The sequence below is a fragment of the Cuculus canorus genome, chromosome 3, assembly GCF_017976375.1.
Source record: "Cuculus canorus isolate bCucCan1 chromosome 3, bCucCan1.pri, whole genome shotgun sequence".
Lineage (NCBI taxonomy): Eukaryota > Metazoa > Chordata > Aves > Cuculiformes > Cuculidae > Cuculus > Cuculus canorus.
In genome coordinates, this window is record NC_071403.1 from 56070446 (window position 1) to 56084751 (window position 14306).

Below are 14306 nucleotides of genomic sequence, written 5' to 3' on the forward strand. Positions count from 1 at the left end.
TCACAGAATCATTTAGGTTGGAAGGGATCTCTTGAGAACATCTAGTCCAATCACACACCTGGAATTCTGCATTTTCTTTTTAATTTTTAAAAATGAGGGAATCTGCAATACACTCAATAATTATCTAATTTTTATTTCACTATCTGAGATCAAATTACTTCTGAAGGATTACATCACACTATCAACACAATAAGTTGTGATCTCTGACCGCTGTGCTTAGGTATCCTTTTCACCCGAAAAGCCACAAGGGCCACTGAACAGCAATGTTTGTAATTAGATGCAAATAATATGTATAACAGAATTCTTGATAATAAGGAGCCAAAAGACAGCACTGTTTTGGTTGTGAGGACAAAAAATGAAATAGTGTAACTCAATTCATCAAGCTCCACATCAATCATATTAAGATAGAACAGGAGAATTACATCAATACTATACACAAAATGATCAGGTTTAGTAATTTAATATATTTGTAATAGTCACTTATTTTATTACATTGCTAATTACCATCTTGTACTGATAACAGAAAAGTCCATTTTTTCAAGTTAATCTCTGTATTTCAGCCTCTTTCTTAAATGAACTGAGCTTTTTTTAAATTTTTTTTAATTTAATTTTGGGGTTTTTTTATTGGTTGGTTTTGGGTTTTTTTTATAGTGGTGTTTGTTGTGAGGTTTCTGAATTACTTTTGTTTGGTTGCATTTTTTGTTGTGCCTTTTTTTTTTTGTGTGTGTTGTTCTTTTTTTTCCCCACCAGATCCCCCCCAGGTCCCTAGTACTGGCACAAAATAGTGACCTTATCAATGCAGGATCATGTCAATCCTGATGATGCAAGCTGAGCATACAATGCTATGACTCCCCCTCTAATCACCTGTTGTCTATCTAACACAACGGACTCCACCTACTTTGACACAAACTTCTAATGAAGCACCAAGATACATCCGTAGCCAAAGGCAATAATTGATTTCACTGCTAACCTGTAAGGCAGGTGTATACAAGCTTCAAAACAGGACCAAAGATCAATTATGCCTCTAGTAATGAAAATCAAAAGACTAGTTGTAAACAGACTACCTGGAAGGAAAAACAAAATAGGGTTGAATACTTTAACTGACTTGCTAAGGGGAAAGACAAACTTCTGGCATGCAAATTGGCCATCTCATTGGCTATGTCATGACTTTTTAAAAGCAAGCAGAAAAAAATCTAGAGAAGGAGAAATTCTTTAAGTCTAGTAGTGCATCCTCCCCATCTCTAACAGAAGTAGTTTGCTAGCTTCCCAAATAAAGGTGACTTTCCAGACATTTCTAAGATAGGAAGAAGGAAGGCTGCCTAATTTGCATTACTTACCTGCTTTCATGCTGACTTTCTTTAATCAAAACAGAATTACAAAACTTCAAGTTAACTTTTTTCCTGCCTTGCCTCAAGTAGTTCCTGCCACAACCTGCTGGTTTTGAGCATACTGTCAGATCAGACCAAATATTTATTTGTTAATACATAAAACAGTACTGTTATGCAAATTGGGAAGTGGAATATACTCTTTCAGAAACTTAGTTTTTCATTTCTCTGCTCCTTAAGCTACAGCTTAAGACAACAGCTCTTCAGTCCTATCAGATCTGGAGCGTGTGTGCTAAAAAAACAGAGACAACTGTCACACCTGTTCTGTAAAAAACAAAAACCTGTAATCAACAGGTGTACTAACTTTTCAAACTAAGAAAGAAAGGTTATGTAAACACCTGAAAGGTGAAGGAAACTGCCCATGAAACTTTCAAATTATATTTTTAAACAAATACAACACCAGAAGAGATGTTAACATTTCAGTGATCATCTTTATTTATGAGTGATACAATTCCATAATATAAAGCCACCTAAATTATAGGAAAAGTTGTAACATGTACATAGAAGCGTCTCATATTCTAAATGAATAGGAATACCTAGACTTGTGAACTGAATCTGTACAAAAATCATTTGAATAAACAGAAAATGCATTGTTTCCCTTTGCTATATTTCAGTCACAATCGGAGATCAACCATTAGACATTTCAAACTAAGAATAATAATAAAAAGTTCAGAGAATTTGGGAGATTGTCAGCAGGGTAAAGTGTAATTTATAGACACTTCAAATTTCACTGCAGTGATTTTTTTTTTAAATCAGATGACTATAAAAATCTTGGTGATTACTCCATTTTGCATGCATTTTTGCCTCTACACCATTGTGAACTCTTCAGCTTACTCCCATTCCCCTTTACTCTGTGGTCTGTCCAACATAACGACTTCATGAATGTAAAATATGAACACACTTCCGAAAGCCAAAGCTAGGGAATGACTGTATTCTCAACAGAGTAATTCAGCTGTGCTCAAAATCCTGAACCCGAATATTGTTTAGACTATTCTGAGACCAAAAGTAGTTAATAGAAAAGTGTTTCTCTATGCTTACAGTGAGATTAGGCTGACCATTCAACAACTTGCAGTGGTGACTCCAGATGTCCAAAAGGTGTAAGAGACATCTGCACAGAGCTGGTATACCTGATATAGGAACTAAGAGACAAAAGTGACCTCCTCGAGATACAAACGGACACCAAAAAGCAAGCAAATCCCATCCTTTATTGTGCTTATAAACTTCTAACAAGGAATTACTGTAAACAAGCAATGGATTAATTTTAAATAATAATCAGAAACAATATTAGCTAAATAAGGTCATATGATCTAGTATGACTGTAGCTCAAAATGAGTCAGAGTTCCTAGATGAGCTAACAAGCCAGAAATACTCACCTTTTAGCTTTGGGACTGTCTTGTTTTACTGATTGGTATGACTTTCCTGTGAGCTCTAGTGACAGATGAAGACTTATGATGCACCAGCCTACAAATGCCAACAAAGATGGCATGAAATTTGGAATGCTTCCTGTTTCTATGAGGAAGTTCTCAATGTACACCCAAGTGCTCAAGCAATAACTCTCTGCACTTTCAAATTAGTTTCATCCACGCAACTTGAAGTACTTCAAAACAAAGCATTTCATATCTTCTGAAAAGTAGAAAACTGTGAAATGGGCTCTGGGGCCTATGATATTACAATATATGTGGTTACTATATTCCGTGAAAGACAACCTACACTCAACAGAAAGACAGTAAGCAATATATCATGTTTTACCAAAGGATGCTGTACCTGAAAAACAGAACATACTGGTTTCTTTAGCTGCCAGCTCTCCGCCATCATGGTTGCCAAAATAAATCTGCAAACCTCCCTAACATGAACATCTTTTTTTTTTTTTTTTTGCAATCCTATAGGGAAGGCAAAATGCTTCTCATTATGGTGAAAAGCAAAAATACTTTTGTTTATATATCTTACACAGAAACACGTCTTTCAAAATTGTCTTTTTAGTTATATGTAACAAATAAAAAAGAAGCTGCTGAAGGCACTACTGTAATTGAGATGACTGCATCAGTCAAAATGCAGAATGTTATCCTGGACAGTTTTAAGGTTAGGTATCTAGCACAAATTGGATAGAAGGTAAAGAACAAAACAGGTGTGTCTGAAATAACAGCTAAGATCTCTTAACAGTCTTAATTTCCAGATACCCTAGTCTTTTAAACTAGAATGTATGTTAACAGGACTCCAATTACAGATATTACATTTAGCAGTGGTCAATTCAGTGCCTCCAGAGTTACACAGCACTTAACAGTACACGTATTAACTGCTACTCCCACTTCTGCCACACATGGCACAGCCTCGCCTCCACAGTGTTTCCATACATGAGTGCTCCACAAGGGACAAACCAGAAGCCATTTGAAGTTCTACCCTATGCAAGCCTGCAGCTGTATAGCTAAGGCAGCAATTTCGTGACTATGCAGATGGAAAGCGTAGTACCTATCAGGCTGACTAAAGCCGTAAGATTGTGCACAGGATTAGCAACACTAGAAACACGCATGGTGTATTTCAAGAGATTATTTGGCTTCTTTTAGTGAGCTTGGAAGAATAGTGACTAGTCATAATCCAACAGTAAAATGCACAAAAAGAATGCAAGTGTTTATAAATTACAAAATGTAGGGAAGTTTATAAGCTTAGAAGTAAAACATACCTTCAAAATACACAATTCAAGTACATTCTGTGAATCATTAGCTTTCTCCCCCAGCTTTTAAATTTAAGTGCTGTTATGGAGATGATAAAGTGGGCATATGTTATGTTTACAATGTAGTACCTTAGTTTAGTTTCCTCTCTCTAATTGCTTTTAATTTTTTTCTTTTCTATGCTTTCTCAGATTGTTTTTCTCTCCCTTCTCTCTGCATTTTTATTTTACAGCAACACTGTAATAAAACTGGCATACCAGACTTAAATTTTCATTCCCTACAGATGAATAAGAAGTGAAACCAATCTAAACTTTGGTTTTCATGCACAGAGATTTCTTGGGAACTTAGCAGAGCTACCACCCTCTCTAAAGAGATACACCTTCCCCACTGGTAGAATGCTATCTTTCCCGGAGAAAAGCCTACACAGTAGTACATGAAGAAATAGCGTGTACAGCCATTACATACCCATGGAAATGATTTACTTAAAAATACTATCTACTGGGCAACTACACATACCGCAATCTTGGAACACTGATACAATACATTCTCGACCATATTGATTTACATCTTTTCTGTGCGTAACCATGACTATTTAGTAGTTAGATACAGTGAATCCCAACACAGAGATACTGAAGCCTTCATTAACTACTGAGAGTTAATCGAAATGCTTAATAATTTATTAAGCAGACTTTAGGCCCTTCCATCCTATCTGTGTTAACAGTATCCTTTCACGGTAACCTAAAGTATATGGAATACAGGCCTCATCGAGAGAACTGCCAGGTACAAGATTCAGGTCAAAGGTGGGAAGTACTTTTTTGTTTGACTCAGCTTTTTCTTTTCTTCCCAACTTAATGACTGCATAATTAAAACACAATCACAAGAGCAGTGTGAATGCAGCTCCTCCTACTCTTGTGTAATTGGATGAATCACAAAGGTATCTCTTCTGTCTCTTTTATTCCAACCTGAGGAATAGCCAGTTCTAACAGGACTGATACTGTTGGTTACTACATCCTTCTTCACAGCTGTACAGCCTGAAGTACCTTAAGCACAAATCTGAATCCCTCCAGACTAAGGTGTGCTTGAGACCTTTTATCTTCCACTTCTTCAGCAATCACTTAGCATCGAGAAGATTTAGGCATTCTCTTCCAAGATTACAAACAGTGCTCAGAAATGTTCCTTTTCTGGAATACAAACACAATGCCTTCTGCTTATTACTTTGACTGGTGCACTACTATGGCTTCTATTTGAACAGTTACCTGCTGGTTTGACTTAATGTCAAAAGAAATATGTTCTTGTTGTCAGACACATCACAGAATTTCTATGTAATTTGTTCTTGAGATTTTCAGTCTAGCTTTAGCCTTATTTTATCTTAATATACCTCGCAGAGATGACTGAATGTCATACGTCCATCTGGTGTGGCCATATCTGACTTTTGCATTAGTTACAGCAGCTACAATTTTGCACACCATGAATGATTCAATACCGAATTGCAAACACAGTATTTTTTTTCCGAGTGACCATAGTGGGTAGATGAAGAATTGCTTCTTTCCCTAAAGAGCAGTGGTATAGCACATCGGTACCTTTCTGTTGTGGACAGCATTGCAGAAGGCTGATGACATCCAACTGTATATGCCTATGATTTGGTCAACAGACATGCTGGGAGTAATAGACAACCCTTTAACTGAAAGAGTATGTTTCCCAGTAGTCATCAGCCTTCAGCTCTCCCATTTCCCAAGATGCTATCAGCTATGAACATTATAACAGTAATTGAATTTGCTTTTTATGATCATTGCAGGCCTTTATTGTAACATACAAAGGCTGCCGCTGGCATTATCATAATTTTTCTTACTTCAAGATTAGATCAATGCAATAAAACTTCACCTTAAAAGAGAAACTGTTGGAGAATACTACAGGTTACATGATACAAGAAGGGCTACCTAGATCAAAACCCAGGAGTTGAAGATAGACTTCTGCTTACGCCCAGACAGAAGTTAGGGTGTTAGGTAGCTACCTAAAAAACTTTACATGGACCACAGGACCTGGTTACCTTGAAACAAACAAACCAACATTCCTCTAGCCCCGAATATCAATAACATATCAACTCTCTCCCTTACCCACAGGACCTATTTACCCAGCCCTGTGTTGCATCCCACCCACCCAATTTCTTTCCCCATGGGAAAGTCACAAGTTCAATACAGTGCAGGAGTATTTCTAGTGCCTCTGTAGATACACCAGTTTTGATGAGAACTATCTTGAACCAGAACGAATTTAACTTGCATCTTCCAGGCACTCTTAAAATAGCCTTTCCTGGGATGCAGAAGTGTGGTAAGGTGAAGGAAGAGAGAATTAACGTGAGGTGTGCCGAAAGAGGCTTTTGGTAGCTTTTTTGTTTTTACTGTATACTTGATGAAGAAAGATACCATGCTGATTTGCTTATTTAAATAATAAATTAGTTTTAACTAATGGTGAGTTATCTACATTTTGCTAAAACACTCAGCTTGTCCAAGGGTAGTTTCCAATGATTTAATTCAGAATCTTGAAGTATTTATGGAAAAACCATGGATGACAATTTTCCTTAAGTCATTTATGCCTAATTACATGGTCAGCTTCAGCACATGGCTTTGCCTCTATTTCTATACTCTTCAGACTGAGAAAATAATTCAGATTAACACAAAGCAATTGAGAGCTTGAATTTTGCATTGCACTGCATGAGTGATTCCTCAATAACTGCTGTTGTGCACCATCTCATTCTCCAGTAAATAAGTGCAAAATAGCTTAGGATACACTACAGTACTGCTATTAGTAGGTAGGACAACTGACAGCTACTGCACAACAACTTGTGCTGGTATTGCTTTACCTTATATTATCCACTCATATTCAAGTGCTGGAAGCACTTTATGTGCGGAAAGCAATAATGAAGTGGTATGGAAACAGCTGCACCAAATGTCTTGAAAAAAGTCTCCATATGCTATTTTTACTGTGAGAATCAGCAGTCCGGAACAATTATCCTAATGTTATCCAAGTTCACCTAATTTTAAGGCGAACGCTTGCCATCTGACAGATGCCCTTAATCAAATTGAAGAATTCCACAGCAAGTTTTCTCAGGGTTAAAAAAGAGCCTTCACTCACGGGTTAAAAATTAGCAAATCAAGGGCTACAAAAATGCATCATCCTTCAGACTGATCAACCATAAATAAAAGATGGCAATTTTGTTAAACATATAAGGTTGTGTTTTAGCTTGCCACAATTCTAAAGCAGGGTTGTAAAAGGGCACACACAATCTTGCTACTAGACAGAAATTGTTTTGTTTCATCATCCATAGCCATACTGCAGTGTGCTTTGGGCACACTATCGATGCACTACGAATCTACATTAAAAAATAGCTGGTTTGTAACATTGCTACTCTTTCTTTGATAACAAAGATAGAATTTTCTTGCTGAATATAGTGTTTTAAAATGATGGAAGCAGTAAGTCTAACTTACCTTAGTTAAGTCATTAATTTTCAGTTAATGTAAAAAAAACCCTAAAATGAATTAAAAATGTTCACATCTAAATAATAAATTCTACACGTTTAAAGGTGAAAAATTCTACGATCACTAGAAGGAATGCAATAATCCAAGACATTTTTACTATTATGAGAACTACAATTTTTCTGCATTTTTGCCAATACACACCTTTCTGGAAAAGCAGAATAACAGAGCCTGACAATACCCAATACAATTGCACACCTGTTAAGGTGACGACGCACCTGTGCTTGTTCTCAGTTTTGGAAGCATTGTTCGTTGCTAATATATAAAGTTTCTTCAAATACCGTGCAGTACGTATGAAAATATACTTGAGTTTATACAGAACTCCAAACAATATCTGATTTTATACCTAGTCCTATTAAAAATACTGTTTTAAGAGAAATAAATGAAGCACATAGCGATTTTTTATCTAGGTTTCTAACATAAGCTCTACCAAGCTACCAAAAATTACACCAAAGCCCTCTGACAACCTCCTAAATAACAAAAATCAAGTAAGAACACTAAGTAGCGACGCGGGGAAGGAGTAATACGTACAAGCAGCCGCGTCGCCCTGCTTTGCCTCGGCGGCTGCAGCGGACAAGCACGCTGGCTCTGGTGCCGGACACCGCTGCTCGCATCCCAACCCGTCAAACCAGCCGCGCCTGATGCCAAAACACGGTGCGGCCCTGTAAGCGAAAGAGCGTCTGAACTGCCTGCCGGTGGGGTTTCAACAGAGAGGCAGAGCTGCGGCCGGAGCGCGGGACGGGGCCGTCGCTGCTGCGCGGGGCTCGGGGCGCCCCAGCCCACTTTTCTCCCGCGGCGGCCGCGACCCCCCTCTCCGCTAGCACCCCTCCCCTCAGCCGCGAGATACCGCTCCTCTCCGCGCCCCTCCTTCTAGGGCCGCGAGACCCCACTCCCCGCCTGCCCCTCTCTCTCTCCGAGGCCGCGAGACCCTGCTCCGCACCCCTCCCTTCCTCCCACCGCGGCCACGAGACCCCGCTCCGCGCCCCACCCTCCCCGTGAGGCCCCGCTCGGCTCCGCGCCCGCCCCTCCCTCCGGGGCCGCAAGACGCCGCTCCGCACCCCTTCCTCCCTCCCTCTCTCTCTCTCTCCGAGGCGCGAGACCCCGCTCCACATCACGCCTCCTGCCTGACAGAGAGGGCGAGGGGAGAGCGGCTCCAACGTCCCCCCCGCTTCTCCTTAGACCTCCCGGTTACGTTTCGCTTCCCTCAACCCCTCAACCCCTCTCCCGCCCCCGCGGCCGCTTATTACCTATCAGAACGTATTCAGCCGGCACCTCTCCGCCACCCGCGGGCGCATGCGCGGGTGTAAAACACCCACACCGCCCGCCCCACTTCCCCACACACCCACCACCAGCACGCGGGACAGGGGCCGCGCGCGAAGCGGCAGCGCCGTCGTAAAAAAGGCGGGCGCAGGCGCGCGCCCCGATCGGGCTCCTCCCCCGCCCCCCCCCGAGGAGGGCGCACGTGATCCGGCCCCACCTCCCCGCGCGCAAACAGGGGGGGAAAAAGCAACGCGACTTTTGTTTATTAGTAATAAGAGTTCCGTGCGCGAGCGTTTCCGCGGGTGGGGAGGGGCGAAGAGGAGGCAGAGCGCGACGCTGCGCGCCCCGTCCACGCGCAGGCGCTCGAAGGGAGGGGGGGCGTGGGCTGGGAGGGGAGACACCCAGGGCAGCGTCGTTTTCCCTCCTCTCCGCTCCCCCCCCTCCCGCCCCCCGAGGCGGCAGCAAAGGGAGCGGCGTCCGCGGCTCCGCCAAGCGGCGCTGCCGCTGCCGCGCGCCCCCCGCGCGCCCCGCCCGAAGCCCCGCCCCCCCGGCCATGCCCCCGCCCCCCCCTCCTCCTGCCGCCGCTGCTGCCGCTGCCGCCAGCGCAGCCTGAACTGAAGCGAACTCCGGAGCGAACTGAGGAGAAGTGAGGAGGAGGCGGCGGCGGGGCTGAGACTCGCCGGGCGGCGGCGGCGGCGGGAGGGAGGGCAGGCGGGCGGGCAGCGAGGAGGGCGCAGCGCGGCGGCACCACCGACAGCGAGAAGCGGCACCGGCGGCTCCCGGGAAGCGGCAGCAGCGCCCGCCCGTCCCCTCCCTCCCTGCCTCCCTCCCCGCCGCGGAGGCAGCGGCCGGGCGCACGGCGAGGACCGAGGCGGAGGGCGCAGCCTCGCACCAGTTTCCCTCCGGTTTTTTTTTTCTTTTTTTCCCCCTGTGCCTCGGCGGGTCTGCGTGGGTCTCTCTCCGGATTTGAATCCTCCTCCTTCTTCCTCGGGGAAGCTCCCCCCTTCCCTTCCCCTCCCCTCCCCCGCCCGCGCCCCGTGCCGCGGCCGCGCTGCTCGGCGGAGCCGCGGGATTGGAATATGGTTGGGGAAATGGAAACCAAGGAGAAGCCCAAGCCGAGCCCCGATTACCTGATGCAGCTGATGAACGACAAGAAGCTGATGAGCAGCCTCCCCAACTTCTGCGGGATCTTCAACCACCTCGAGAGGCTCCTGGACGAAGGTAACGCCGCTCGACCCTCCCCCCTTTTCCCCTCTTTCCCGGGGCCTCGGCGCCGCTGCCGGGATCCCCTCGGCTCCCCGAGCCGGGGCCTCTCCCCGCCGTCCCCCCCGCACGCTCTCGGCGCCGAAAACAAAGGGGAAGTGCGGGCTCTCCCCGCCCTGCCCGCGGTGCGGGGGAAGGGGCAGCCCTTGCCCGCTCCGCTCGGGGGGTTTCCTTTCCCTTCAACCCAACCCCCCATCCCCCTTTTCCTTATTTTTCCCTTTTTTTTTTTTTTTTTCCGCTTTCCCCGCACCATCTCGGAGAACCGGGGAAGGGTAACCGCGGAGGGGAGGGAGCGAGGAGAGGCGCTCAGGAATGTGCTCTGGGGGAAGGCAGGGAGGAGGGGAAAGGCTCCGCCGGGGGGAGCGGGGTCCTGCCCGCCGGGGAGCGCCACTGGGGGGGTGGGGGGGGCGGGCTGACAGGGTGTTCGGTTTCGAGATTTGGCCGTTCTGGAAGCTGCTTGAACTTGAATGACTAAGGCGGAGGGGCCTGAGCTTATTCTTCAGCTCTACCCCACCCCAGACCGGCCACAAACTAATTATAATTTTCCTGCGTTGCAAGGGAAGCGAACAAATTCTTCTTTCAGCTGTCCTTACCTTTTAAAGAAACTTAACTTGAAAGACTCCTACGTCTGACTTTAGTGAAGGGAGAAAAAAGAAAAAAAACCAACAAAAAGAAACTACGAAATTCCCTCGTCTTCCCCAGCCAAATGCTAGCAGCCCGCTCCTGCCGCCGAGGGGCCGCTCCTGTGGGTCCCCTCCCGTGGGTTCTTTCCCCACCCCCCTTTTTTGTCCAGAATAGATCCCTTGAAGGTTACGTTTTTACAAATAAATAATCGCATTTTAGAAATTAAAAAAAAAGAAAGTACAAGTTAATGCGTCCCACATGTCTTCCTACTACAGCACCAGACCCACTGTGTTAAAAATAAGGCCATACGCTTGTTCTTAGTATTTTAAGTTCTCTTTATGCTTGGGTTCACGGGTTTGTTAAAAGCATTTCCTTTATGAACACCTTAATTTAGGCTTTCTGAAGAGTTACAGAGACCCGTTTGTTTAATCGTATTTGGTGGTTTTGTAGAATATGATAAAACTAGAAGTTATTTACACAGTTTCCACTTGTTGGTATTCTCAGCGTTCACTGAAATACTGAATTTTGAGATTTCGAGTTAGGATTCTTGTTTGCGGGTGTATTCCTCCTTGCTGAAAGAAGTTTGGGAAGTTATTGACCTCGGAAGATGAAAGAGCTGGTTGTATTTGGTGGAACAATCCCCCGCCCTCTCCCAAGACTGTAAAAATGAGATAGTGACTGTAGTGCAACAAAAATTAGCATATCGAGAAAATGCTGCCTTCTGAAAGAAATGATAGAGGAGTGGAAAAAAAAAAAAACCAACAGCAAAGAATACTGAAAGATGGACTGTGGGAAACAATATAATGGGAGATTCTATTTTTATTTTGAAGATTTTTGGTGAAGTTTGAATTTATATTGGAGCAAGTACAGATGTGAAAAGTTAAACCATTTAAAACTTAGATTCTTGGTCACCATAGGAAACAACTTTGTCAGAATAGTTAGGTTTATGGTATGCATTAAGAAACTGGACTGAGAAGCCTGCTTTTTAGCACGGATGAGCTTACCGGAGGCTTGATGCTGGATTTTTAAATTCCTGAACCTCTTCAAGTTTTTGTATTTGGCCAGAGGAGGCCAGATTTTTTTTGTTGGAGAACAAAAGAAAGAAAAACGATTCCCCATACAAAAAGGACACTGCAAAAGGAATGTCTGAAATCCTTACATCTTTGAAGTATTCTTAAATATTGAAAGCTTTGGAATTCTGTCTTGTGAAGTGTTGGAGTTCCAAAATGAGGGCCGTGGAGCCTCTTGCTGAAAAAGTTAAGGATTGCGTTGGAGTTACTCTTCATATTCTTTAACAGAAAAAAATGAATAAAATACTATCTGTGTTTCTAAATAGTCTCAGGAAGAAGTCTGCTATTCCTTTAAGCTTTTCTGCTTTTCCTGTTTACGTTGGCAATTGGGTGGAAGTATTGTGGAGGCAGAAAACTTTATGGAATGTTGAAAAAAATGTTTCATGCAAATGTAGTAAATTGCTTCAAGACTTCAAAATTTGAACACTAAGGGGCGCCAGTTATTTTTCTTCCTGAGGCGTGAGACTGGCCTTAGAACACCATTTCTGGCTTCAGTAGTGAAATTAATATATCTAGTAGAAGGTACCAGAGAATGACAAAATACCTGTGGATTTGTGCAGGTGTCTGTGTTTGCATGGACTTACATATGTTGTATGCTTGCACGCAGTGTTATGTAGGTGCAATAGTCAATAATGAACAGTTGAGAAGTTGAAATAACTGTTGTTCTGTAAAACACCTATCGCAGTATCCAAGGGACACTACGTTAAATATCTTAAAATGTATGCTACACTGACATCCTCCAGAAGTGTTCTGTAGTCTGCTGGAAAGGTTTGCAAGATTTGAAATGCTTACTTAAAACTATAATATTTAATAGTTTCATGGTTGTTTCATGGCACCTTTGAGAATAGCAAATATTAGGGGCGGGTGTATGTATAGATTTTCACTTATATATACGTATATATATGTCAAAAAATAAAGCTATGGTGTTCACGTTCCCTCTTTGCCTCCCCCCCACCTGTGATTTGTTGCTTCTAATTTGTTTTGTGCTTTAGGTAGGTGGTTTTTGGTGGGTTGTTTTTTCTTTGTTTCTCAGGTTTTTTTAAGTTTCTATACCATTTTTCTTATTGTATTTAGGTTTTGTTTACGCTGGAGGATAATACTATTATGATCAGCCTTTGTCTTTTATTTCATACTAGTCAAGCTGAAGAAATAGTCATAACCGTGAGAATTCCAACATGTAAAACATGGGATTGCTTTCTCTACTGGGATCCTAGGGCCTTTTTTTTTCATTTATTTACTTTTACGTGCCAGTATTTAAAAACAACCTAAATGGGCCTCTGTTGTGATTACATCTCATAGTTGTGTGTGAGATAGAAATATAGCTGTTGGTTTAGATGAAGGACGGTACATCTAATCTAGTTAGGTTTCAAAATGTACGTCTGCTTTTTTTTTTGGCCCTGTTCTGTGCTGTGTGTATTATCCAAAACACATTTTTCTTTCTGAGCTCTATCCTAGTGTTTGATCTTTGAAAAATTGTAGCGCTTAACTTAGTAGATGGTCTGTGCCTTACAGCATTTTGTTTTGAAGACCAGTTTAAATGTGAGAGGTATGTGGAGGAAATTTCTTTTAAAAAAAAATCTACTTTATAATAAAATCTGAAAGTCATAGTTTTGTTTAGGGTAAAGATACTTTTGCATATGTGTGCTTTCAACTTCTTATGTGTAAATAAGGCTTTTGTGAATTAACAAGGATGTTTAAAGTGTGCATCATAATAACTAGGAAGCTGGATTGTTTTTATCAGACTAGTGCAAACCTGTGGGAAGAGAGGGTTCTTCCTGAATGTGGAATAGGCTGTATTTCCTGTAATTGTTTGCACCGTCAAATGTGACCTGATTTTTTTTTCTCTCCAGCTTCTCAGATACTCACTTTTATGATTCTAACCTAGATTATTTTTTTCTGACAACGTGTGTATTTTAGTGGTCCCCTTTGTGAAAAGTGAATAAAGCTGTACCTTTTTTCTTGTGCTTTTTAAAAAATAAATTTGGCTTTGCAAACTCTGCAGTTGCACTCTGACTTAGGGAAATTAATGAAGTAGCTTAGCTTTATTCTTCCAGCAGACTATGAACAAATATGCCTAAACAATTAACTGAGATCTGAGTAGTGTGATTTTTATATTTGCATTTTGTTTTCTTGAACTTCTAAGTGGTGAGAATGTTGTACTTGATTGGAACCTGTACAGATCAAACTGGTGGCCTGAACTTTTTTTAAAAAGTTATTGACGCAGACTTTATTGGGATTTCATTTTTGCTCTGCCCTATCTTCTGCCTTCCTGTCAAACTTGTGTGGAAGGTGGCTGAGAAGTGTATTCTACTTTTAAATGTAAATTTAACGTTGCATCTGCTGTTTGGAGACAAGTGTAATTTCATGTCGAATAGGCTGTGTCTTTCTGACTAGCAGTTACACAAAAGCTAACATCTAGGTGGGGGTTAAGGAGCATAAGCTTTTCTTGGATGTTGCTCTCTCCATTTACTGTACTTTTTGAGAAAAGTGCCTGTGAACTTGCAAAGC

The 14306-nt window shown here is 42.5% G+C and overlaps 1 protein-coding gene and 1 long non-coding RNA gene across 7 annotated transcripts in view; one reads left to right on the forward strand and one right to left on the reverse strand.

Annotated features, from left to right (window-relative positions):
* Positions 1–1796: 1796 nt before the first annotated feature.
* On the reverse strand, positions 1797–8965 carry LOC128851779 (uncharacterized). Its single transcript, XR_008449219.1, has 2 exons — positions 8829–8965; positions 1797–8243 (listed from the first exon to the last, which is right to left on the reverse strand). It is a non-coding gene; the product is annotated as an uncharacterized LOC128851779 (long non-coding RNA).
* A 578-nt stretch (positions 8966–9543) lies between these two features.
* QKI (QKI, KH domain containing RNA binding) overlaps positions 9544–14306 on the forward strand; it is a 152874-nt gene continuing 148111 nt past the window's right edge. For 4 of the 6 annotated variants that reach the window (XR_008449392.1, XM_054063928.1, XM_054063929.1 and 1 more), the window contains exon 1: positions 9789–10062. Coding sequence is in view for 5 of the 6 variants with exons in the window: in XM_054063928.1 (XP_053919903.1) it covers positions 9921–10062 (142 nt within the window). In the remaining variant the exon portion in view is untranslated. Of the gene's footprint in view, positions 10063–14306 lie in introns of all 6 variants that reach the window. The other 2 variants (XM_054063932.1, XM_054063933.1) reach the window with 2 other exon arrangements.